This window comes from Megalops cyprinoides, chromosome 7 (assembly GCF_013368585.1).
Source record: "Megalops cyprinoides isolate fMegCyp1 chromosome 7, fMegCyp1.pri, whole genome shotgun sequence".
Taxonomy (NCBI): Eukaryota; Metazoa; Chordata; class Actinopteri; order Elopiformes; family Megalopidae; genus Megalops; species Megalops cyprinoides.
Window position 1 is genome coordinate 9,668,224 of NC_050589.1, and position 27,929 is coordinate 9,696,152.

The 27,929-nt window shown below is 44.4% G+C and overlaps 1 protein-coding gene across 1 annotated transcript; it reads right to left on the minus strand.

Moving 5' to 3' along the window:
- Window positions 1-4,551: 4,551 nt before the first annotated feature.
- Window positions 4,552-27,723, minus strand: bcap31 (B cell receptor associated protein 31). The gene is made up of 8 exons (XM_036533749.1): window positions 27,573-27,723; window positions 23,097-23,205; window positions 22,178-22,278; window positions 21,553-21,697; window positions 17,692-17,827; window positions 10,210-10,339; window positions 8,658-8,758; window positions 4,552-5,166 (listed from the first exon to the last, which is right to left on the minus strand). The coding sequence occupies exons 2-8, from the start codon at window positions 23,186-23,188 to the stop codon at window positions 5,125-5,127; spliced, it is 747 nt and encodes a 248-aa protein (XP_036389642.1). The 5' UTR covers window positions 23,189-23,205; window positions 27,573-27,723; the 3' UTR covers window positions 4,552-5,124.
- Window positions 27,724-27,929: the final 206 nt, after the last annotated feature.

Consider the following 27,929-nt stretch of genomic DNA (forward strand, 5'->3'; position numbering starts at 1 on the left):
CAAACCAGAGCAGTGAGAGGGTTTATTTAGAGGAACAGCCGATGATTCAGCCTTGAGAAGGAGTGGCAACCTCAGTCTCTGAGTAGTTCCCAGAATACTTTCACTTGCATGTAAACAACATAATGCACCACAGCCTGGATGGCAGATTGGCTAAATCCCCCTGAAAAAAAAAATTCTAAATTTTTTCAATCAAGCAGTACTGATTACAGGAGGTACAGGGAGAACATCAAACCCCTACATCTGCCCAGGTCTTCAAGGCAAATGGGTTCCTTGTTCCAACTCCGGCTGTAATCATTCACTTGAATTTGTGAGTCACTTCTGTAGGCCCTTAGCTTGAAACCTCTGGCTGCCCTTACTGCAGTTTACCTGACAACTGTCATTTAACATGCACATCTCATGGGTTTTCAAATTCAATTTTAGGTTTCCTGGAGAAATGTCAGCATGTAATTGAAAACAAACTCCAGGGTGTGTGCAGTTGGATTTACCAAGCACATGCTAAGTCGATGACCCATACTCGGTTCATTTTCCATTGGATTAATTTTCTCATGGTACCACCCTGGATGCCTTCGGATGGAAACACATCCCCCCTTCCCCCCCCCCGCCACGCCCCACCCGAACAGACACTAGGATTGCCTTTTTCCCGCTACATCCCCCAGGACACTGTCCAGCTTTTGTGAGAACATTCTCATCTTACGCAACATCCTCGAGGCGGGGAATTCACGTAAAGTTAATCTCAGCTACGTGCTCAGAGAAAGGCCTGTATGAAGGTGTGTGCAGTTGAAGGCACTGGGCCTTGGCTCATGTGGCGCCTTGTGAAGAGATTTTCACACATACAAACAAATCCTTTTTAACAGCCATACAGTGGATAAACGTAGCAGATTTCAGCTCAATGACTTCCATAATTCAAATTATTATAGTGACCCGGCTGGAACAATAATCTGACCTCCCAGTCCTTTTAAAGACTGGAAGTATCCATCCAGGCCCTGGTTGTGGCCAGAGAAAACACAGTTAGAGATCTTTGCTCTGCTACAAACGGACACAAAAATGAGAAGCAATAAGGGAGACCATATTGTATAGAGAGTGTACAGTTGCTCTAGACAGGTTTACGTCCATTTTCAAGTACAGAGCTCTTCAATGCGTTCTCCTCAGTATTCAAGTGTGGAAATCTACATTCAATAAGAAATTGACCAGTAATCAACTGGAGCTGTGGTCCATTTCAACTGACCAAATCAAAAAATGAATTGAAATTCAATTAATGAACTGAAAAAAATCTTTATTGAAAATGACTGGGGATTTTCAATTCATGAAGTGAATTTGACTCAGTGGGAACTGAAATTGGCTCCCAATCGTGCCACTCACAGATGGTAGGCGATCAATGCATGAAAGAAGCTGCTCTTTTGGTGACAGTGCATTTGCAATCCACACATGGCAATTCAATCAGTGGAAGGGTTGACAGGATTTCCTTTATCTGATACCCAAGTATCTACAGTTTGCAGATAAAAGATCTACAACTGCAGAATTCCAGAAAATCTAGAACAGAATTACATTCATTGCATCGTATGGCTGTGAATACTGATGACACATACAGAGTTTTGATTAGAGTTTTGATTTGTTGGCATGAACATGCTCGGGGGTGCTTTCAGTCTATAGGCTTGTGCTAATACTGGGTTGGACCAGATTTGAGGACAGGAAGGACTCACAGATTAACAGTGCACACTGCATTCTGCTCAATAGCAATATTTCTTGTGGTCAAATTAAGAAAATAAATACACATTAAAAATGTAATGATAAGTGGGTTACTGGTATATTGATAAATTTTTAGATATTAACGATGTATCATAATTTTTGAAGAGCTGTCCAACATATTTGAAATCTTATCTATATGTCAGGGAAATGTCCTTAAAATATAAAGACACACTCCTACAACAGACTTCTGAAAACATCACACCTACATTCTTAAATTCTTCAATAAAATAAGAACAGAAAGATGAAGTGCTTTCATTGTTACCACAGTTTCACAACCACAGCAGAGAATACGAAACTGAAGACAGGGGAGACCTGTTATGACAAGACACTTAGTTTCATTCACTTATTTATTTACTTATTACAAACTTGTGCCAGAGGCCTGGACTAGCCTCTCTGCTACCAGAGCATGCAGACAGACAGGAGACAGCAAAGACAGGTCAGCCCCTTACACTCACAAAGAAAGGAGCAACAAAAATGCCTTTCCAGACTGGAATTTGACCTTGACTGAACACCCTTAAACATTACTGGATCAGGCCCATCTGTCATAAGAAATACTTTTTATATGTGTAAGCTCCGTGGACTGCAGGTGGATCCTATGCTGATGTGAATAAACCCATGGGCGATGATGATGGTCAGACCCTATCCTCAGCATCAGCAGTACCTTCTATTCCTTTGACTGGATATGACTGGACACAACCGCAGAAGCAAGGACAGAGACACTAAAAAAAAAAGCCCTTTCTCCTGAGGCAAGGCTCAGAAAGCTCGCAACTGGTCTCACTTATGCAATCAAATGTGTCTTGTTTAAACCAGCCAGCAATTCATTAGCTACAGGGATTTCTGGCCTTTAAAGCCACCATCAGTTATTTTTAAACACACAAAAAAAACCCTGTACATCTAAACCCTGACAGACACCAGGTAGATGCAGTTTACCAATACCCAGTTGTGGAATTTTATTCCGAGACTCAGAAGGTCCTAGGATAGGGCAGTAGCAAGGCAGACAAGCTGACACTGGTATCCTTTTTCTACAACTGACTATTTTTACCAGGTGCCACAATTCATGATGCAATTCCTGCTCGGAACAGAAGGAGCCCAGCCAGGGCCAAGCCTGCCCGCTGAAAGGCAGCAGGACTATTTACAAAGTGACAAGAGCCACAGTCCTTAGGTAACTGCTCCAGCAGATATACTTACACTGCCTCATGTTCAGATTAGATCTAAATGGAGACAGAGCTCCCCCTTATTCACGGAGTATTACTTTCCACTCTTCACTGCTGCAGCCCTGCAGAGTACAGATTCTCCAGCACCAAACAGCCCTTTCCACAAAGCTTCTCCCTTCAGTTCTCTTTGGTACACAACAGTTTGTTCTTGTGCCACAGACTGAAGGTATTAACCAATCAGATTTCAAGGGCATGCCTTGTGGTTCAGTTTCTGCAAGGAGATTGGCTTCAGCGCCATAAGCACAATGCAGAGAGGTCGTGGAATTTTCAAACGGCCTTTGCAAAAAGTATTCATCCTTATGAATTCAGTTCTTTTCAACAAAATATTCCACAAATGAACACACTACACTAGTCTCAGTTTTAATATCAGCAGGTGCATTTTATGATGTTTTCAACAGCCAAACCTCAGACACAACATGCGCTTTGTACAACTTATAATGTATGGCTGGTTTGATTACATTTCAAAACTAGCGTGCCTGCTGGACCATTTACTGTTTTGAAATTTAATGTCAGTCGCTAAGGAAGGAGGCGCATTGGGTTTCCTTGCCTCGGTGCTGTGATTCAATTCTTACAGTATGCCAAGCCCCATATTAGAACACACAGGCTCAGGGACTTTCAAATCAGACCCAGAGACCAGTAAAAACACCAGCATGAAACTCACTTGGTATCAGAGTACAACAGTCAGGTCCTACAAAACAGGGAATCAAAAAAAAAAGAGAGAGACACACACATTTCACTGTAGTAAAGAGAACAGTGTGATGAGGAGGATGGGCTTTAAGCAGCATCAAACCCAGGATTAACCAGGAGAGCCAATCATTTTATTAATGATTAACTGCATCCTACACCAGGGACATTTGTGTGCACATCATGGTCTCGTGCAAATGTATTGGACAACCCAGTGCCAAAGGGGTTAAATGATCTGAGCCAATTACAGCACTGCACTCTGGAATGAAGTGCTGCATCCACTTAAAAATCAGCCAATCATTACGGAATCAATCAGCATCATATTCACCACTGGGTTTCATGCTTTGTGAAGCCCCATTTTCCAACCATCAATGTAAATACTACAAAATAATACAGAAATCGTTCACAGCCAGGATATACGTTTACAGTAAGTAAGGCAACAGAGCCCCGAAAATGAATACAAATGAGAAAAAATTTTCAGTGTGGAAAAAAGTGTGGAAAAACTGTCCAAACCAAAACGTAAAAATGACACACAGATATTCAGCTCTCCCTAACTGACACAAAGCGGTGGGATCTGCTACGATCTGAACACAGGCCATCTGTAAGCACTAATACTAAGTCCATGTTTCACTACAGATCGCTCTGCTGCACGTGGACTATAATATATTTTTACACTGATAGATACCATGATGGTGGCAAAGTGATGATTCACTCATATAAATTAGTGCCTGTCTTAACCTGCTCAGGCACCACTAACGAACCAAAAGACCACAGGTATCTACAAAGCATTCTTTGCCACGAGCGCAAACACAACTGTTTCCAATAGCATTAGCATTATCCATCGGATATTCAATGAAAGCTGGACTACAGCATTCCAGCCATCGTGGTCCCAGTCTAGGTGAGGTTGTTATGGTCCCAGTCTAGTCACTCTCAGTGAAAATCATAATAATGACAGGACATAAAAGGTTTCTGCACCACAAAGAAAAAACAAAAAAAACAAACACAACTAGCCTAGCGGCAATTGGTCAGTGTACTGCAGGAGAACATCCTCAAATTTCAAACCAGACACAGAGTGCTATCCCTTTCCTTCTCTTTAAAACCACAAAGAGGAAAAGAGGAAGAAAGGGATCAACTATATAGATTTTTTTTTCAGAACATTTCCATTAGGTTTTAACAAATGTTGGACTTAAGATTAACAAAGTTTTTGGTAAATTCAGAACTTTCTGAGACTGGAAAAATGGAAATGTCATTAAGGCCTGCACTTTTACACTCCATCAAATGATTCACGTGTGTTTGGAGCCAAGGGGAAGCGGACGGCTTCCCAAGGCACTCGTTTGGAATGGGCCTATACGTTCAGGATCCAGACAAAGCAGGTGCCAGTGCGGGGGACATGGCGGTGGGCGATCAGCAGGGACCGGCGGTGTGGTCGGGAGGGGGGTCGGGGGGGGGTGGGTGTGGTCGGTGAATACCGCACATCCGCTCAGTCCGTCTTCTTCTCTCGTGGTCCGTCATCCAGACTCGCCTGGAGGGAAACACCGGTCCGTTTGCATTAGTTCCACAGTCCGTTTACACCATTTACACATCTGCTCAGATTTTCTCTCTCCACTGCTAAAGGCTACAGACCTTTGCTTCCCAGAGCCAGTCCCAGGAATCCCTGAGTATAGAGCTGGACTGGGAATGAAAAGCAGCAGTTTCCTGCATGTAATGAGCTGCTACCTTCAAAGTCTGGAAAAGGTGGCTCTGCTGAGTAAATCTGACTGACTGACTGACAGGCTAAAGCCCACTGGGGTCCTTACAGCTGAAAATGGAGAGACCAGCTGGCTGAAACTAAACTAACCACCACTGCTTGGGGAAATGACGGTTTCGGGAAAAAAGGAAAATTACAGAGGAAAATATGCATTCTGTTGAAATCATTCCAAAGACAAAATCATTGACGAACCGGAAGTTGTATCTCAAATTATTCCAACTAATTACTCAGGGGTCTCCAAGACTGAGATTATAAAGCCCTGCTGTAAAGCTTGTCATCCTTTTGCATGACATAAAGAAAGAGGAAAAAAAAACACATTATGTGGCTGAACTTCAGGAGACCACTAAGGCGTAGTCTAAACCGGTTCCCAAAAATGTGTGTGACTTTACTTCTAGAGGTACAACCTCCCTTAACAGGTGAAAGACGGGTCATCATATCAAGTGTGAACAGGTGCTCAACCCGTCTCACTTACTTTCCCATCATTTACTAACCACAAACGATGAATTTAAGGGCAGTGCACTGAAGTGACTCATTCATGCACTGGAACATTGCATTGCATTACTGTTATTCAGAGGACGCTCCTATCCAGATCCATGTACACCTCCTCAACACTGCCATCCATACAATGCCCGCCAGAAGCCACAGACACGTGACTGAGGCCTTGGGGTATGCCGATCTGGACCCCACCAAGTTTACATTAAACAAATTATGAACATAAAAACGATTTGCATATAACAGCTGTCATCACCCATCACCAGCAGACATCATCTGCATTTCTAATAAAACAGGAAAAAAATCTGCAAGGACCAGCAGAGTGAACGTTTACCTCCTACAAAGTTCATCCAAGGAGAGACTAAGGGTAAATCAGTTTAGGCCGCACAGGCCGGGGTTAAGAGACTGAGTTCCCCATCACTACATACTTTCCTTCTTTTGGAATCTGGGACTTCTACGAAATACAAAAAAAGCAGGAGAAGCTTCTCATCCAGAGAGACTTGACAAATTTCCACATATGGATTGAGTCAGGGCCAAGATACAGTAAGGTAATAAATAAATGCCTAACCCCCCAGAGGCATTTAACTTGCCAAATACTGCAAACTCAAGACAGCCGTCGTGAATGAATGACTCATGAATAACTTCATTTGTCACGGGGGTCTTGTTTCCTTGCCTGTGTGCAATGTTCATCCAATGTGGGACCAGCAGACTAATGCGCAGTCAGTGTTGCTGTGGATATTACACTGCCTAATTATCATTTAGCAGAAACTCTTGCCTAGAGCGACTTACATAGGTGACAGTTTTTACAGGTTATCCATTAATACAGCTAGACATTTACTGAGGCAATTCTGGGTCAAGTTCCTTGCCTAAGGGTACAGCAGCAGTGCCCCAGCGGGGAACTGAACCAGCAACCTTTCGGATACGAGCTCTCCTCCTTACCACTACGCCACACTGCCGCCCACTACGCCACACTGCTGAGGGCTGTGCCAGTTCAGCTCCTCCATGCACAGAGAAGGCATGAATCCCCCACCCACCGACGCCCCCTCTCTCACTCCCCCTCCAGGAGAGAAATAAAGGCCTGATACCAGAACAGTGGTCTGAAGGGGGAAAAACAGAGACCATGCTTGAACACGTGGGCACACAGCTTAAAGGCCACAACTGAGCAAGCTGCCCTGAGTTATGCCAGGCAGACACACAAGCATCTCACACAGAGCTGCCATACGTGCTGAGTGCTGGAAATCAGACACCTGCTCACACATCCAAAACCTACAGGTGGTCAGCTCAAATCGGGCATGGTTATTTACCCAGGTTCTATTCTGAGAAAATGCTTTAAACGAACTCAATCGTAAATACGTTCGTAATGTCCCGCGGTAAACTGCACGATCTGTCGTTTCAGTGTTGACTGAGTGGCCGTAGGATTACATGCAAGAAAAAACAACCAAAATCCGGGCAAGAAAGTGGACTTACCGGACTTAATGTGAGGGGAAAAAAACAACCCGAACACAAACATGCAAACAAAGAATCCATACAAAGAACGTGAATAGAATCCATACGTGAACATGCCCTTATGCAAAATGCAGGCAAAATTGTTAATATCTCAAATATGCATATTAATATTTAGACTTGAGGGAGTAAAAGGCCTGAGGCCCCTAAAGAATTCCATGCCATTTAGGGCTCACTAACAGCATAAGGAAAGAGAGCCAAAATTATTTAAATAAATAAAAATAAAAAACAGCTATGACTTCCAATCTAGGCCTCCAATCAAGGCCTTTAATCTGCACCACCATGTGGCAGTCATGATGGACAGGACTGTGGCAGACGCTGTTTCGTCTGTCTGTACAGGCATCATAACTCACGTGCTAGTCGGCATTCACCACATTTTAACTGCTTCAGTACTTTGAGTCATTTAGTGACTCAGCAGAGGAATCGCATGTAATCAGGCTCATGTTCAAAGTTCAAAGCCAGCATCATCTGTTCAGTTGTCTAACGCTCCATACTGTACATACTGTAAAGCTGTTGAATCCCTGAACCCCCGCCCCTTTCAGCTTCCACAGGTGAACAAAGAGTAACCTTTAGCATTTAGTCTAATATCCACTAGAGCATCAGACTGATGTAGACATCTACCATAAATGTTGCTAGTTGAGTTGCTAGTAGACCCTTAAAAGTTCCTAGGATTCTGCTGCATTTGTGATTTCTGAAAGTTCTTCTTGGTTCAACCTGTGATGTACATTAAGTAATACAAACGATCATCATCATTTTAAAATTTTTCTTTTTGATCACGCTGTTAGCTTACTTGCAAGTCGAGTCCAGACTTAAATTATGACCGTTCAACTCTTTCAAAGAAGGATTTTTTTTATCATTACGGAATCCTAAAAGTGCCAAACTACTTCTAGCTCATATCACACAGTGTTTGACCAATAAAAGAACAGAGAAATCCACCTGTCAATTCTAAATCTTAATCTGGAAATCTGGGTAAGGCAACAAAATGGCTTGCGCTTTTGCGCTTGCATGCAAAGTGCTCTGACAGCACTTGATTTCAATATGTAAGCCTTCACTGAAGTCTCATCTGCAGGTGCACACCACTAGAGAGGTCCCATATAAACCAATTATAAGGACCAGCAATGCAGATATACATCTGATAAAAGCTGCACGGCCCCAGGTGTGTGTGTCTCAGACAACTTACCTGAATAGGTTCAAGTTGGGGAAACAATCACCTCTTAAACTACTGGCGACAGGCAAAATGGTCAAACGCTACAGCGGCGGGCAGTACTGACCTGCAGTTTGGCGTGCTCCTCCAGCAGTCGGTCATACTCCACGGTCAGGTTCTCAGCCTGCTTCTTCATGGCCCTCACGTCACTGTTCGACTTCTGCAGGGCTGGACACGTGCAAACACACACATTTAGGAGGGGGGAGGGAGGAACAGCAGCACAAACGTGTACACACGCGTGTATACACATGCATACACACACGCATACACACATGCATACGCGCACGCACGCGCACGCACGCGCACGCACGCGCACGCGCACGCACGCGCACGCACGCGCACGCACACACACACACACACACACACACACACACACACACACACACACACACACACACACACACACACACACACACACACACAGACTGGCACACACTCATGCGGGCACACACACGGGCACACATGCACGCGCACACACGCAGACACACACACACCTGGAGCTCACCAGGTGTTCATTACATAGCTATAGCATGTTAATAAGCACGTCCAATTAGTGTTACCAGTTGCACCCAGAGAGGCCCTGGAGCACTGGGTCAGGTGTGCAGTCAGATCCAGGGAGAGCATTACAGCTGGAGAACCACTGGCTGACCCTCAAGAAAATGCAAATATGAAACTGACCAAAAAAAAAAAAACCAAGTAATGAATTTACTATCTGGATGTCGTCCAAGTTTTTTTGTTGTTTTAATCTGTGCTTTTACAGCACATACTGTTCTACATAATTTTTCATACTGTCAACTGTCCTCAGGACACTCGGGTTGCCGAGTTTTAATCTACTGATTATCTCAGATGTTGACAGTTCTCCGTTTATTATATAATACGCAAAGCCAGGGCTCATTTTCACAGTGCGTCGAGTCCATGTGTAGACCACTGCAGCTGACGGGCCACTGCAACATATGGTTTGGTTTAAAAAAATCATACAATACAATATTGTACAATAACAGTTACAGTATCCAACCAGAACTTAGTGCACTCACGGGTTTTTCAGATGAAAGGAATATGCTGAACTGGATTTAATAGCTGGAGAGGCATTTGGAAAGCACATGTCGACGGTTCCCTCAATGACGTCTATGAAGAGCGTTTGTACAGAGGCCAGCAGGCTGCCACTGCCACAGCAAAGCAAGAGCCCGCTCTCTGATTTTCACACACTTCCAGGGAACAGATGATGGCAGGTACTGCCAACAACCTGTAAGGTTCATCTTAGCTCTGTAGTAGGCTAATGTTGTATTGTTTTGCTTTAAATTATTAAGTTTTAAAACATTTCTGCCCATTTGTCCAAGACTATCTTCAAGTGGGCAAGTTATACGAAGGAAAATGGGTGACAGTGTAGCATAGTGGTGAGGAGCAGGACTTGTAACCAAAGGGATGCCGGCTCAATTCCCCGCCAGAGCGCTACTGTTGTACCCTTGGGCAAGGTACTTAACCCACAACTGCCTCAGGAAGTATCCAGCTGTATAAATGGGTAACATGTTAAAAAATGTAACCTATGTAAACTGTTCTGGATAAGAGCAACTGCTAAATGACAATACTGTAATGTAACGTAATATAATGTAAATGCTCACTTTTCTTGGTGGCCTCCAGCTCGTCCTTCAGCTTCACCATCTCGGCCTTGAGGGCTTTGTTCTCCTCCTCAGCTCCTGGTCCGGTCTTCTTGCCCATTTCAGGAACCTCGATCCCAGCCTCCCTCAGTTTCTGTCAAGACAGAACCGGTACTTCTTTGAAGAGAGGCTCACCACTGATGCAGTACCGGTCAGAGGCCTCTGTGATTCTAAACGGTCTCTCCTCTCATTCACGTACAAACATTCAAGTGTACCATCTGTGTTCTCAGTGCATCTTAGGTTGTACACACACAGCATTATCAAGAAACGTACAAAGCAGCCTGTATACTCAACTGAATTCTTTCAATTGCGGTTCCTGCTGAAAGGACCTGGAAAACTTGTGTGTCTGACTAAGCCATAAAGGCTTCCACCAACTGTTCAGCACAAACTTAATCTGAACCATTCTTCCCAAAAGCCACAAATGTCAGGTAGAGCAAACTCTCGGAAACACATGCATTGTACATTCTAGTGAGGTTTTGTTTTTGTCAGCCCACGGCTGGTTGCTCAGAATCCACACCCAAAACCAAGACCCAGCATTCTCATTTTTTACAATCCTTTCTCCTCCCACAACCGCCTCAGTCTTCACCACCTTCCATCAACCAACCCTCTCCTCCCTCTCCATATGGTCACTTGAAACGCCACCTTCGACAGATCTGACTGTGAAAATATCTACTGTACAGCCAGCCTCCTCGTTCGGTGTTGAAACCACATCCAGGGGCAGTGTGAGACATTCAGGACATGCCCGCGAGACAGGCGGGTGTGAAGGGAAATCTGGTGGCCTCATGTCACGTTAACCTTAGTCACCCGGCCTCCCACCAGTTCAGCGCTTATGTGCTGCATAATCCTATTCTCCACCGAACGCAAACACAAGCTGAAAATTTCTCCAAAGGTTTTTGTGATAGATTCAACACAATAGCATTTATAATAAGTTATGTAAAGTAAATGACAAATAAACATGAATCGGATTCATCTAGTGTCAGAGGGCCTATTCAAAGCTGGACCTTCACTGACCTTCACCTTTCCCTATGGTCTTTTTTAATTTGTTACAAATATGTTTAATGATTAATTTTATTTCTAAAGATAATTTGACGGTAGTGGTGGCTAAATGTGTCTAACTGTAGAAAAGGATCAGACCTTGATTCCTTGCTTGCAATTTATTCTCATAAAGCTGTTCCTCTGTAACAACATTCGTTAGTCAAAAAATAAACGTTACACTGTCGGCTAAACAGAAATTCACCACTACTCCTACTACTACTTTGACAGCACAGACCTGCAAACCTTGCTGTAATTCCTGACAGCAGAACAGAATCCATCAGTTCCATTATGTTTTTGACTGATGCAGTTACATGCAGACGCTGGGCGAAGGTAGGGAAAAAAGAACATAATTCTACTTTATTCATGCGGGACAGGTTAAATTGAATTCTGCAGTAGAGTTGATTCTGCATGCTAGAGACAGACTCATGCCACTGCAGATTTGCATTACATGTATTATATGTATGATATGTAGTTTGTGCTTACAGATGGAAACAGATGTATGTGGGTACAAGGAGCTCTTGCTAACAGTCTTAAGACAAAAGTATTTTACAACCGGTGTGGGAGCCAGGCTTGTCCTAACATTGCACACCCAGTCCCACATTTCTGCACATAGACAGAGAAGAAACAGCATCGTCTCTGAACCTCACCTGGTATCACCCGCTTCGTATCTGTCTGGACTTTGCCAACCCCATGTTTTACACTATCTCAACTATGACAACTGACCAGTATCTATACTGCACTTCACCTTTGCATGTCTGGAACATGCACCAGCTACATGCAAGGATGCCACGTAGAGCTGTATAATGCACACAGTGGCGGTAAGTCTGAACAGAAACTCATATCTTCTGAGCTTCAACAGGGAGGTCATCATATGTGACCCTCCATGCAGCCGTATTGCGGAGCCGTATTAGCTACTTTTTAAAAACCCTTTCTAAGATGGTGCTAGAGACTATGAAACTTCATTACATTTCAATTCTAATGCCAATCTTTGCACAATGCACTGATCTGTATGTACTTCCATCCTTTTTGAATTTTCATTTATACAATAAGCCTATTTTTACTTTTTTGTAATAGAAAGCATCATAGAAAAAGCACTAGATTACAACCAACATTACTTGATATCAAATCACATGGCTACAGTAGCACTTTTAAAATCAAGATTTCTCCTCCTGAACTCCTTCATTTACCTATATCACGTATAAGTGCCATACACTGCCAAGTCATGTGATTTTCACTTCATTTTGATGGCATTTAGAGGGAGCGCAGATTTTACAAACACCGAAAAGGGTGTGCTTCAGATGACATATGCAAGTGCAACATGACTTGCTGAGCAAGCAAATGGGGAAGCCAACTGTCATGAGGCTATCAGTCCCTGCTCCCCGTACTTGAGTGAACAGACGGCTCATTGTGTTCGGCGGGCAGACGCACGTGTGAACCATGCCTCAGAAGCTCGTGCTACAGAGGCTATGAGATACCACTGCAAACAGGCAAATTAACAGCCAGAAGCAGTCATAAACTAGCAATGATCCAGCCTGCTGCAGCATTGCTGTACAAGGTCTATCATTGCACTAATGTCAATAACAACATAAAAGTAGTGGAATACGGAAAAACTAGAGATGTTTTCCACATCCCAATTAGTGATTTTGTAAAGGAGCAAATGAGTAAGAAGTGCAGCTGTTACCCATTAAGACAGAGCAGCTGAGTGACACTGCGCAATACCTTGCTTGTTCTACTTCATGTTTCTATACTAGCTGTACTTTACTTCTTAATTCAAGCATGTGACCGTTACAGAGTGACTGAACAGAGGGACCTTTGGCGGCTGGAGGCGTGAACGTTCGCCTGCCATGAACCCCTCAGTGCAGTGGGGGCAGTGTTGTTGCTAGGAGCGTGTCAGTATATAAGTATGAGAGACAGCAGGCCAGAACAGTGAAAACACTGTGTTGCCAAGAGTAGGGTGGACATAAATTACAAAATGTGTTTCAAGGAATTCAAAATCGTTTCCAGGTTTTTATAAATGGAGGAATTTGGCTCTACATTTATTTTGGAACAGGCTTTGAAGAGATCAGAAATTGACCTCAAAATCAAATTTTGCATCACTCACGAAGTTGTGTAGGCCTACTGTAACACTGTTTTCTTTGCTGTTGCCTACTGCAGACACAAACAACCAAACAAAATCTAAAATGTGAGCACAGTAAGCTAGCACAATTACAGTGCCTTAGGTTGCTGTAATATATTCCAAGAAATGAAACGATGGGCAACCATCTGTGGTACGTCCTAAGACGGGTAACTACCTCACACATCAGTCCAAGGGGAAAACAGCAAACCTCTGATGCTATACTGGGACACAGAAACATAAAAACTACTTAGCTTACCTAGTTTGAGCTATCCAAAACAATAGTTTCATGTTATGATGTGATGGATCCCTTCCCCCTAATACCTGATACCTCTAATATTTGATATTTAGTTTAAGTGTAGTATTGTTTGTATATGTATTTTGGATTCTGTGTTCTAGGGACTGTGGTATCGTAGTATACTTGGCTTCCATCAGATTGCACAAGTTAACCTGCGGTAGGGCTCGAATAGTTTTATGCTCACACTCACTGGTTTGGGAGTGTTGTTAGCCTGGTCTGATACTGTTGCTCTATGTTCTATTGTTGTTCGGCATAAGAGCGTCTGCTAAATGCATGTAATGTAATGTTATGTAATGTAATGTAATGGATACATTAACTCTGCAAGTGTGCGCTATAAATTCAGGTGACATAATGAGGTCACTACATTATTCCAGTACTCCTTATAATCACAGGAATCCCTCTGCAATACATCACATTGTAGGATGTATTGCTGTTACTGTTGTAGTATGTGAAGTCTCCGATCACACCTTTCCCCGTCTATTGTCTCTAGCACCGTGTGCACATACAGCCACTCCAACATGGGGAACCCAACCTGGAAGTCTGCAAGACAGTCCCCAGCCTTCTTGCTGTCGAAACTGGAATTTTATGCAAAAGCAACAACTCACAGTACCACAAACAGTCTTCACATCGCCTTTAGCAGACATCTGACATCATAAAGGGGCTACTGTTTTGTCAGTATATGCAGAGATTTTCGTCAACGTAGACTTCATGACTCGATTGTTTAAGTGTCCTGATGGTGCCGGTTGGCCCAAGAGTTTGATCGACCAGACTCTTCATCCCGTTCGCACAATGCCCCTCTGTATCACTACCTGCTGCTGTACTGCAGTATCAGGTACTCCAAAAAATCCATACAGGATATAAAAATAGCCTAACGAGACTGAGGCCAGGTCAGGCCTGTCTGATTTCCAACCAGACAACACCGCTCCAGGACCTTGCAGCTTGATTTCAGGACGTCAGAGAGTATGTGAACACCGGCTTTGAAACAAGCTACATAAAAATCAACTCGTCCCAGAATAATGCAGCCTGCCTTTCACAGAGGAACGAGGTTATGGTTTTCCTAAGGGAAGGAACAAGCTCTTTGTATTTGGGTCAGTTGGTGTTTTTGATGTTCCTTACGGCCATTTTGTAACCAACCGAAACCTAACCTACTTAGAAGACAAAGAACGGCAAATGAGACTCAAGGAACCAAGGCCTCGAACAGGGCTGGCCTTGTGTTAACAACGACAGAAGTTTAGATAATGTTCAAATGCATCCATTTTGTGCATTATGTATGAAATAACTTACAGATCAACAGTCAAAATTCACAGTCTGCTTGATGAAAGATTAAACATTTTGTTCAGTAGCAAAGGGAACATCTGGTGTAATAAAGATTTACAACTGAAAAGTCTGCAATTTCACCTCCTGCACAGACATTCTGGTACAGCTGCTGGCATTCCTTGCTACAAGGCTGAGGATTTCGAAACACTGTCACAACCACCCCCCGATTCTCAAAATGGAGGTAATTATCGCTGCTGTGGATCGATAGCCATGTCGGACGGCAGGCGCATCAGATCAATAGCTATATGGACAATCATCAGTCAAGGTAAATAATGGCGTTGCGATGCAAGGAGTGGGAGGAAGAGATTGAGGGGTCAGGGGGGCGCCATACATTAAAGATTGCTGATGTTTCCAATCTCTTCACAGCACACAGCTGGCCAAACTCAGACCGACCTTAAAAAGGGTTTTTACAGAAGCTCAGACTCAGGTGTACCTCTATGTGCGTGATCTCTGTACCATTTACTGCACCCACGTATTCCTTGGTCTGGCCCAGGACCACTTCCTCTAAGCTCACTTAGATGATGCTCCAAGTGGCCAAGGGAAGACTGAACACATGTAGCCACGTTTATTGTGACTTGCAGAATGCCAAATTACCTGGGCAGGAAAGAATCTTTTTTCCCCATAGAAGGTAAACAAGGAACTTCTTGACAGAAATGGCTGCCCCAAGCCTGCAAAGTCTGAACCCATTTTGCTGAATATCAATATTACATGTTTAACTGACTCTGGTTATAATGGCCTTAAATTTGTTTAGCAGGATGTTTATACAAGCTTTTCAAACACTATTCAATAGAATTTCCTAAATTAAACAATATGACTTGGAGCCAACACACCAATAACATTGCAGGTATTCATTTACAGTTAATACAACCAAAATTGTTCAAATTCATCGATTCAAAACAGACCCATAAGACATGTGACAGCGCCGCAGTTTAGTCATTTGGTCACATGGTGCTGCTGTGCTAGGTCATGTAGCAGTTTTCGGAATGCAAAAATGTCCTTAATATTCACCACTGAGAGGCAGGGCCACAACAATTGGCATGCCTTTATCACACCACAAAACTGTAAGAAATTTAAAATATTAGCTGTGGTTTTCTCAAAAGCCACCAAAATGTCATTTCTTCCTAGACCCATTTTACAGATCCACATGGAATTTGTTCTCAATACTCCTTCAGAAATTCAGTTTGCTGACATGTTGGTTTACAATATGCATGACATGTGAACGAGGTCTACGTGATAACTGATAGGCCTCATGATGAAAGCTAGTTCGCACACTTTAACCTATATCCAAACATGTCTTCCAAGTTTATGGTGACACACTTAGAAGTGGGGCTGTCTATAATCTACATTCATTTTCTAATCAGGCTGGCATTTTCCACTGTTCTTTGAAAACTATCAGCCAGACAAATAGTAAATGAGTAACTTTAGTTAAGCACAATAAAAATCAACAAAGTCCCAATTGTGTCTGTTTTCTTTGAACTTCATTTACTCTCTTTTTTTTTTCTTAGAAATTCATCTTACCTTGCTAAATCAGTTAGCTACCTGGCTAATTTCGCTTGACAAGGTGGCAACACAGCTTTGTCATTCAACGTCAAACCTATTCAGTTATCTAGTCGTGTTTTCACTTATAAGGCAAGTCCAGGTCCATCCGTTTTTGTTTCCCATTTCTTACGTCCATTCACAAGAACATAACATATTATGAAGGAGAATATGCCATTCGGCCCAACTAAGCTCACCATTACCTCACAGACCGGCTCCCTGGATTGTGGGATGCACAGTCAGCCTGACTGGCTTTCAGAGGTTGACCCTGGCCATGTGGAGGAAATCTGCGCTCTAAGTTTGGATGTTGCATATTGCTGGCAAAAATCAAGATCAGCTCTCTCTCATTCCCCAATAACACCACCTCCCTGTTCAATAGGCATACAACCTGTGGCCCACACACCTCCCCTAAATAAGAGCACCAATGCAGGACCAAACATGCAGGACAACACGGTGACATGAACAGACACAAGATTCGCATCGCACATTCAAGACATTACCATACTTAACCCGTTTACCAAAGCCAATTTTCATTAAAAACAAAAAAGAATGTTTTTAATCAACAGCTGCAGGCCGAGAACACATGAAATGGATACCTACACTACATATTTCAGGCGTCACCTTGTACAGATCTAAACTGCATTAGTGTTCATACAGTAAACATCACCCTCCTGTATCCAATTCTTCACTTTCAATAAATCCAGGCAACAGCATCGCCCTCCAGTGGGCAATACAGACCTGACGGTATGAAGCAGGTAGGCTGGTGGAAACATCTCAGATGATTTAGCAGAAATCTTACAGTGCGCTTTTGCAATCAGTTCTTAATGGGAATCTGTAAGGGAACTTGGTACTGAAGCTACATAGGGCAAAAGTAATCCATTTTAACCACACCAGAGATTTGGACCATAATTTATCAGCTAACAAAAGTTAGAGAATGTGTAGAAAGCACAGAAAGGCGCATAAATCTAGCATTTCAATCTACTGAAGTTGTTAAATTTTTCAAATAGTTTCTGATCAGGAGCAACAACATGTGTTGGAAAACTGACTCCACACAGAGAAACTCTGATATGCCCCTCGAGTAGGAAATCCTCACAGGAGCATGGGTAATCACAGCTCCAGAGAGCGCATATTCCACTGGTTTCCCCACCTCCTGGAGCTTCTCGTTCTCCTCCATGTACTTCTTGGCCGCATCGCTGGCCCCTTCCGCCTGCTTCTTGAAGGCCTCGTTGGAGGCGATCATGGTGGCTTGCTGAGACAGGAGGGTGGCCAGGCGTCTCAACAGCCTGAGAGGGGGACAGAGAGAACCACAGATTAGCACATTCTTTCCATGATGCTAATGCTAAGGCTAATGAACCAGCAGCAACAGTAGGGAGATCAGTCCGAGTCTGAGTCTGAGCCAGCTTGCATGTGCATGCTGCAGAAATGATTAAACAACTCCTCACTCATTGACTTTTCATGTGTACATCATCCACTAGGTAGAACACTGTGCTGAACTCTAATTGTGTGAAGGCCAAGTTACAACAGACAATGGCTATGCACAGGCAGCAGTTCAGTGGCCCAATTCCAATTTTCCCCCATTATATGTGACCCAGTTCAGATGTTTTTAGAACAGTGAATAGCAAAAAAAAGCACATGAAGTTGCATCTTTTCAGTTCTGATTTAGACCGCATGAATATGAGGACATACAGTGCCTTCAGAAAGTAATCACCCCCCAGTGCAACATCAAATTTAAATAGTTTTCAGATTTTTATTTTTTTAAATAAATTCTGAAGATATCCAACTATTTATTTAATTTTATTTCTGTAGTCGCTTCAAAAGGAGCAGAAAAAAAAAAACAATTTTAATGTACTGAAATTTGATGTTGCAACACAGCAAAAAGAGAAATAATTACTGGGGGGTGATTACTTTCTGAAGGCACTGTAAATCAGATATTAAGCCATGCGACTTCTGCATGTACGCTCAAACGGAGTGTTTAATTTCACCCATGTGATTTTTTTTGGCCACTCTGCACAAGACAGGTTGCCCTTGTCATTATAATTCTTTGCGACTAGACAGACGTGATGAATTTTGTTGCGGTTTCTACACATACGCAGGAACTTTCATGACGGAGGTCCGTTCACACTGATGACATGAAATGAAAACGAACAGTAAGACAGAAAAAAAAAAAAAAAAAGATTTGAGCAATGACCTGGAACGGAGCATTACTGCCTGCAGTCTAACTGCAGCATTAGATGAGCCTGGGTAATCAGCAGAAAGAGGTCTTGAGAGCACCGCCTCTGTGCCAAATATTTTCACCAGCAACTGATGATTCCAGCCAATACTGTTCATGCTACAATATGGATCTACAGTGTTCCTGCAGTTAGTGATGCTCTCTGCAGGGAATCTGAGTAGGGCTCAGTGCTGGCAACATTATGACCGCCCCCTCCAGGACCCTGCATCCCATTCAAGAAGACAGGTGGGTCAGGGTTAGGGGTTGGAGTCAGGGGTTGGAGTCAGGGGTTGGAGTCAGGGGTTGGAGTCAGGGGTTGGAGTCAGGGGTTGGAGTCAGGGGTTGGAGTCAGGGGATGGAGTCAGGGGATGGAGTCAGGGGATGGAGTCAGGGGATGGAGTCAGGGGATGGAGTCAGGGGTAGTGCAGCGGGGGTACGGTTTTGCGGCTTCGCTCTGAGGGCACGGGCGAGGGGCTCTTCCAGGAACAGAGAATGTGCCCTTCTCATTCGGCACCCGTGATCACTGCCAGCGAATAAGGAATAAATCAGACGACTGTTTACGCTGGGAACATGTTTACTTTGCAGGGGAGATTCATGTTTCAGATGCCGCACCGCACAGTAATATCCCTCCGATATGAATGTTCCTGCTAGCGTTACGGGCTGTGCACAACACCTCAAACACATTACCCTTAATCTATCACGTGGGTCTAACACGTGGCACATGGTAAGTATCTTTTGCACAACAGGTTAACGGCATGACTGCAAAAAAGTAAAGAATTCAGCTGCTACCTCTGCAGCGGGATGTACAGTGTGCCTGGCCAGAGGCATCTTCATCAAATGACCACTACAATTTGTCAGATAGTAGAACTATGCCTGCTCACCACTGTGTCTCTACAAATTTGCAGTGTTATTCTGCATGATTGAGTAATTGATTTTGAATATGAGCTAACATGTGAGAAACATCTTTAAAGGGAGGGCAGGTGCAGGCCAGGTCACGGACCAGTGACTGCTGAATTCACACTGAGGCTGGTCAAAGGAACTGGTAACAGCAGCCTGCAGGGCAGGATCAAACCCGCTCAGCAGCTGCTGGGAGCTCAAGATGGAGAGCGCTGACTCTGTAGCGACACCTTGTGGCCATTCAGGTGAACAGCGGAGTGGGGACAGCGGTAAGGTCAAGACACAACCGCAGCTCCCCATTTCCTGGAGGACGTGTCTCAGTGTAAGAACACACACGCGCGCACACACACAAACACGCACACACACACGCACGCACGCACTCCCAGTTCCACTACACCTGGTGCAAGTTCTCACACACCTTCTCAACACCCCTGCTGCTCCTCTGCTGCTTCGCCTGGCTTTGCCCCCCCCCCCCCCCCCCCCCCCCCCCCTCCCCACTTCAGGCGTCAGGGCCAGTCATCACCCCGACATTTAGCTGTTGGACACAGAGCTGCACAGTGTGTGAGGTAACATTAACGTGAACCTGTAACTCGAACCACGCCCCCCCCCGGGCTGCAGGGCACTGACACTGACATCCTCCCAGGGGGCTAAATATAGCTTTCATTACCAGCTGCCGGGTCACATGTCACCCGGGTCCTCAGGCATGCAGCTGCCTGGATGATTGGCGGGTCCCGCGCCCTGAATGCGGCCGTGTCGGTAACACACAAGGCCGTAGTAGTCATCCCGCAGTCTATTAATACACTGCCATTCAGAGGAATACGACAGCGTCCCTGTATGGGGAAAACATGCAGGCCGGACACACACCCCAAAATACTTAAAAAGCCCTGGCTCCCGTTACGTCAGCCGGGACTCCACCAATCGGATCACCCCAGCTCCCCCCCACCTCGTTTCTCTGATGAGACTTGTGAATGGAAAATATCTAGCGGACAACTCCCCCCCCCCCCACAAGCCATTCTTTCCACAGCTACTGTAAAATCTCAGTAGATTAGCAGAGCTATTCAGCATATTCAGGCTGTGAGAGGGAGACCATTAAACCACCAGGTTTATTTAGAGCAGGGAGATTTATTTTGATATCACTACGGGAAAAGGTTTGTCTCCAAGCCACAGAATGAGTTTATGCATGAATACTGATGCATTCAGGGGGAGAGAAGGCACGCAAGGCCTCCGCAGTAAAGCTATTGTTAGGCTGGTGACACTGGCATCGGGGCTGTTTACAACAGGGGGAACTTAGAAGCGTCCCCTGCCTGGACGCAGGTACCCATGCCCACAAGGACTGTGCACCGTGACACCGTCAATTTCAACCGGAACGCCATTTCTCAATCGCAGGCAAAATTTCAAGCATTCTGCTAGGTCAATTTTAACGCTTGGCCTGTTCAGACGGTTATTTTGTGGTGTGTCTGCACCAGCCCCTCATTCAAAAGCACTTTTGAAACTTCTGATACTAACAATGGCACACATTTAGAAATTCACACTTGGCAAAAAGCCCACAGACAAAACAATGGCCCAGGGTGGACAGCTTCCTCTGAAGACACCCAGACTGTGTCACAATCGCATCTGGATAAAGGATCACAAGGTCTAGAGGAGGAGCACAGGGCAGAAGGCCGATTTCTCAAGAAAGTAAAGAGAGACAGAGTGATATACAGTAAGAGGCCCCACAGCCGCAGTCTGGGTGTGGCACAGCAGCTGCCAGAGCCCTGAGTGACACAGACCACTGTGGTCCTGCTGGTCTTACTCGTATGTGTGAAAAGCAGGCAGGCGACCTCACCCCAAGTGGGGGCACCGCCAGCAGCGGGAGTGGGGGGGCAGGGGGTGTGTGGGGGGGTGCAGAGGGACGGTACTCACAGGCAGAGGAGCAGGGCGAAGCCGGCGATGTACTCGTTCCTCTGTGCGCGGAACAGCTTCATGTGAATGTGCTCCACAGCCACGGGGTTGTTGCTCAGGTCCACCTTGTCCGTCACGCTGTACTTGCGCACCTCCCTGAAGGCATCTGCGGGGTAGGGGGGAGACACGGCAGACACGACCGTCACCTTGCAGGGTCCAACAAGGACACATGGCAGGGGCGGCGAGCTGTCATGATGGCTGGGTCTTGCTGGGCTTTGGGATCACCACATCACTTCTGTGACAGCATAGCAGCAGGCTGTGGGACCCTTTGTTTATTTGGTGAGACCAACTCTATGCAGGAGATTAACAAGCGCATGTGTGGGTTTATGCTGGGTCATCTGTGTGGTGAAGTGGCAGGGAGCAGGGCTTGTAACCGAAGTGTTGCCGGTTCTATTCCCCACCGCTGTTGCACTCCTGGGCAAGGTACTTAACCCACCACTGGCACAGTAAAAAAATATCCAGCTGTACAAATAGATAAAATTGCAAGCCGCTCTGGATAAGAGCGTCTGCTAAGTGACAACATTGTAGTGTAATGTGCTTCGAACGCCTAACGAGGAGGGAGACAGAACAGTGACGGGACACTCACCAATCAGCAGGAAGACCAGGATCGCCATGGACACCATGAAGTAGGTGTTCCCGTACGTCATGATGGCCTTCACAAGACGGGACTTGAAGATCTTGCTCCATCTGAGGAGGGGACACGTTGCCGTGACAAACACGCACACCAGCGCATCAACAGTGAACATTCTGGTTTTGAAACCCTGGCGCGTCAGAGTGCGCCAGGTGGACTGCTGCCGGTGCACTTTTACGCAATGTTCCTCAGCTGCCCGCTGTTTATAAACATCCTAGCTGGTGCAGGGCACCGCGTTCCCGATACTGACTATCAAAGCAAGATGCGATGGTATTTTTAGCCAACGCTACATGTCGCAGCTTCGTCCTGACAGTTCATACGCGGGCGCCCGTACTGCACCCCTGATTGTGACATGTGATGGGGCCGATTTCAGCTCCTTGAGGAAACGCATGCAGCGTTCATTGGTCAGCACTGTCAGATTCCCTCTCAAATTACGTTTAATGTCTCAGTGCCAATGCAACACATGATGCACTCACTTTCCCTTTCTAATGCTAACAGGAGCACAACCTAATACCCTGATAACTCACTCCTAACCAAAAAGGGGCAGCAGTGTGGTGTAGCAGTAGGGAGCAGGGTTAGTAACCAGAAGGTTGCTGGTTTGACTCCCCGCTGGGGCACTGCGGTTGTACCGTTGGGCAAGGTACTTAACCCACTCTTGCCTCAGTAAATATTGTATAAATGGATAAAATTGTAACCCAAGTCTCTCCGGATCAGAGCATCTGCTAAATGTCAGTAATGTAACATAATGCCCTGCTGTGCTGTGTGTGAGAGAGAGAGTGGCTGATGGCCCTTCTCCACCGGCTCTGCGTGGGGGCAGAGTGGGGTCAAGGCGGGGTACGGGGTGCGGGGACAGGGAGGGGGCACAGGGACTGACCTCTGCGGGGAGATGAAGGGCACGCACAGGAGCAGGACGAAAAACACCTCGGCGTACAGGAAGGTGGCCACGGCCGTCCACTGGAGACTCATGCTGACTGCGGGTGGTCCTGTCGGAGGGGACACAACAGGTCACGACCCAGAGCTCCTCCCCACCCGGGTCCAAACTCAGCGGGGCCCGTATGGACTGCCTCACCGCTCAGCCCAGCAAAACCCCCCTGGCAGGGCTCCCAGACTCCAACCCACCTCGCAGAGGCAAATCTCTGTGCGTTACAAGCCGTTCCTCTGAGGTTTCTCATCAATGTGCTACACTGGCAGGTGCACAGCGGGTAATTTTATGACCTCCAATAACCCGCAAACTTGTAAGCTTTCCCATTATACAAAAATAAATGAACACTTATGTTGATGAAGAGATGAGTGAGAGAGAGAACGTGCACACAGGAGGTTGGGAAATCAGGATTCTGGGACACACTTTGTGACAGTTTGGGGTGTGGCGCATAGCCACTGTGTTCCAGGCACTAAACTGCGGCTCCAGTCACTTATTGCAACATGACAGAGGGACACGGGTAAAACTAGCATGTTAACCTGTCATGAAAAATTAATGGGGACTTAGTTACCTCACGCTTTACATTAGCAATACCATGAAGCCCTTTTTGAAAGCCATTTCACCATGGCAACTAACATGGGGCAGTTATCCATTGACAGAATGCTCTTCCAAGAAGGCAGCCCCTCCTGAGCTGAAGGTTGAGTCACTGATAAAATGTGTGAAGACATAATTCACTAGTATGGTGCAATGACTTCTGCAGCAAGATCTCTGACAAAACGCATACGGTACTAAAGGTTTAAACCTCTCAAGCAGACCCCTCAGGAGTAAGTGTGGCTATTGGTGAAGCATTCAAAAATATCTACAGTATTTAGTCTGAACAATGTCATTATTGTAATAATGATTACAGTCCAAAAAATTCACACAAATGAAACAGTAAATAAATGTAGCTCAGCGATAGTCAGCAAAGGTCCATTGATACCACAATGATGGTCTGTATGTCAGGCATGAACATTAGCTATGATGGCATTTAATAAACCTGTTTTCAGTTAATAGCAACCCAAGGTTCCAAAAATTTGACTGAAAGATTAACAAACACAATATGTACACAAACCTTAATCAGTGATAGGAGTATATCTTATTTTTACAAACATTTTGCCCCTTGTTTGCGGGAGTTTTAAAAGATTTAAACTTATTCCTGTACTTTCGAGAGCAGAAAGACAACTCAAGTCTGAAGTCTTAGCAGCAGTGTTTCCAATGGATAGTTTATGTACTAGACTAGAGAAACTACAGGGTCTCTTCCACATACATACATCAACAGTGCCAAAAGATTATACATGAAGGGTAAGGATTATAGTCTCATCCTGGGGAGCACTGTGGGGCCTGTTATCACACAAGATTGATTAGTCCCCAAAAAAAGACTTTTCAAACTGATTATGTAACTCAAGAGACTTCTTCATCAGCTCCTCATCACCCACAGAAGGAGCACCCTGCTGACCACATCACAAATGGTTCACTGACACAGCTAATCACAAACTGTCATTTTCTTTAAACACATGAGTACTGACACATAAAAGGGGGGATTAAACACGTCTCTTAATTTGGATCTTTGAAGGTTTAATTAAATTTCTGTTCTGTGTGGCTGTATTTAGTTGTATATCCTATTAAGAATAGCTTCCCATATTTCTTTACAACTCCTTAAAGTGAATGCATTTTCAGAATAATTAAAATGGGGTTTGTTACTTAACAGACAACTACCAGTCAATATAGTCCTCAAAGCAGCATAGCCACTTCCATTCTCATAATGCTAAATGACCAAAATATATTCATTTCAAAGTGAAACCAAAAACTCATTCTTCAGACCAAGAGTTTGCTAATAAATGGGAGTGAACTGCCAAACTCAATTCCACCATTTCAAATACCACAGCGCCCCATATGTTAGACCTCCTGTATTACACATTTTATACTTACTAAACCATCTGGCAACCAGTTTCACTAATTATAAAACCTTCCTGGTTTGCAAAAAATTGCTACAAATGTTCCAAAGCCAACACTGTGATAAAATGTAAAGATGAGATTCCATCGACTGCAATCTCAGTAAAAGACCTAAATCCCAGATACAGATACTGAGAAGTTGAGGCTACTAAAATTAATTCCATCAGACAGGCAACAAAATAAAAATAAAATACATAATAATGTTGATGTGAAAAAAATGTACTAACCATGTTATGACACAAACATTGTATATGTTAGCTGGCAAAAGTTTTTACTAAGTTTACTGAAGGAAGTTCAGTATGTGGGAACTTGACATTTGTGCATGGGAATTACCATCAGAAGTCTCAGAATGTAGGTTAGCTAGCTCATAAGCTCACCAGGGCAAAATTTATTATATAATTTCCTGACAAGGGTGTAGGAAAAATGTCTAAGCAGGCATTTAGATAGGCAGGGACATACCCTGATCTGGGATCTGTGTGTCACCATACATACACCTCACAGACTCTCAGGGAAGAGGTCTGAAACAGTGGTGCAATAGCGCCATCTACTGCTCAGTAAGAGGAAGAACACATCCATCCACTGCCCTTTAATAACTCCACTTTCACAATATCTCACAAAAGGGCCAAAAGCCTTGAAAAGACAAAGGTTGTGAAAACCAGGCAATCTTAATATACTGACTTGTCAGCTATTCTTTAAAGAACCTGGCATTGCGGTTTTGGGTTGTTTATTGTGGACCAGTTGATATGATAAGCCACCGACAGTGAATGAAAGCATTGATTTTTACTTGGCAAATAGCAGGGGTCACAGGACTGTGATAATCCTTTAACTGCAACTTTCCTGGGAGATTCTGTATACCCTGACAAAGGCCAATGAATGCCATACCCAACTTATGTCTGGAGCAGCTTTTTATACCTGAATTTAAAGGTGGAATTCTAAAAGACTGTCTGCACTGAAGGTTATAAAGGTCTGGCATCTGCTTAACTGTCTACCCACCTGCAGTTCAATTTTAAGGATGCAATCTGTTATTCATTTTTGTAAGAATGCAGCAGTATGCTTTTTTCCATCCCTATAAATACCACATCATTCATTTTCTTCATAGTAAACCCATGGTAGCAGACTTATGTTACTGGGAATACAATGAGAGAGACTGCCTGCAGGGAGGGCTCCTTATCTACAGGGTTTCTAATCAGTTTGTGTCTGATCATCTTGCACCCCAGTAGAAACAATGACACAGAATTACGAGACACTTTTAAAACACCCCTCAAACATACCTTCAAAACAGATCACCATTCTCACTGTTGCCCAGTTACATTCCCACCCCTGACGCACCCAGGTAGCAGATACCTGGTTATTTGCACTCGCCTTTTCAGACCAAGGCACAAAGTGCACGTCTGGTTACAGACGAGACAAAATAATATCTGACACTACATCACAGATACCGTCTCTGGCTGAGCGGATTATGCTGATTCAGGTGTAGCCAGAAGCGAATCGCAAGTAAATACTGGCAAGACATATTAAATATAATCAAAACCGACTGCCTCCTTTGCCCTACGTCAAGGAGCGTTCACAGATCACAGCTATTTGAAAAATTATGTAGGACCAATTAGCTCCCAAAAATGGTAAAGGGTGTGTCATCCACCCATCCTGCCTCGTGCCGAGGCCTCGCCCGGGATTGCGTTCTTTGACTGTTTAAGGAAAAAGTGATTTACTGACGTGGGTTGTAGTGATCGAGTGCAAAAAACAATGCAACGCGTTCACGTCCTTATATTTTAATGTAACAGATCCATACTGTATGCGAATTAGAATACAACTAATCAGTATTAGTTGTGTTAGTTAGGATGTTTTCAAGAAGAGTAAAGCATTACATAACTTGTACCAGCACTAACGTTCCCAATCGCGACCAATCGCGTAACCGAGCGTGACGCTAGCTAGCTTGTCACATGTGTGGAACAACTGCGCTGTGATATTTGCTAGTTAGAAATCGGCCAAAAGAAAACAGGAACGATGTCTTCGTGACAAAAAATGCAAAGCGTGTATCCAAACAATGTGTCATCGCGTGTTGTTTGTATCGCAAACTGTAGCTAGTGCACTTCATCTTTCTGACACTGTAGCTGCTCAGCTGCGCTACTGACAAACGCAAGTCACTGCAAGCCAGCATAAGTACTGTTCTCTGAGGCTATCGAGCTACCGACATTAGAATCGCGAACACTGCGACATAACATACAAATACTTGTTAGCCTGATGGCTAGGCAGCTACTAAGCAAAACTGTGCTTGGCCGTATTAAATGACTCGCTAACATCGCATCTTTGCAGTGGCTGCTGAAATTGAGCTAGCTAACTAGTAAACACACCCCTTTAACAAGCAAAACATACGTACATACATACTTTTTGAGAGAAGATGGCAGCGAACGGTGAACAGCGCAATGAAATCTCACTTACTTCAGATGCACGCAGCAGGATAACCAGACAGCAGAATGAACTGTGTGCTGGTTTGCAAAATTTCAAAATGATGCTTCTTTGTCCCCTCTATATTTCGTTACTTCCTGTATGCGAGGGCCAACTCATCTCAACACCTCTGTCTGAACTTTCAACTCTGACAGCGCGGCATGAGAGACTAAGCGGACAACTGTGACAAAATAACGTGACAAGCAGATAGCCCAACCCCAAAGGGTTAAACCGCGCTGCAATTAATGGTCGGTGACAATGTTTTGTTAATCCGCTGGTTACTAATTGCCATAGAAATAAGTAAATTAAGGCTTTTAATGTAAATGGAGCTTAAGTCAAATTTCGAATTCT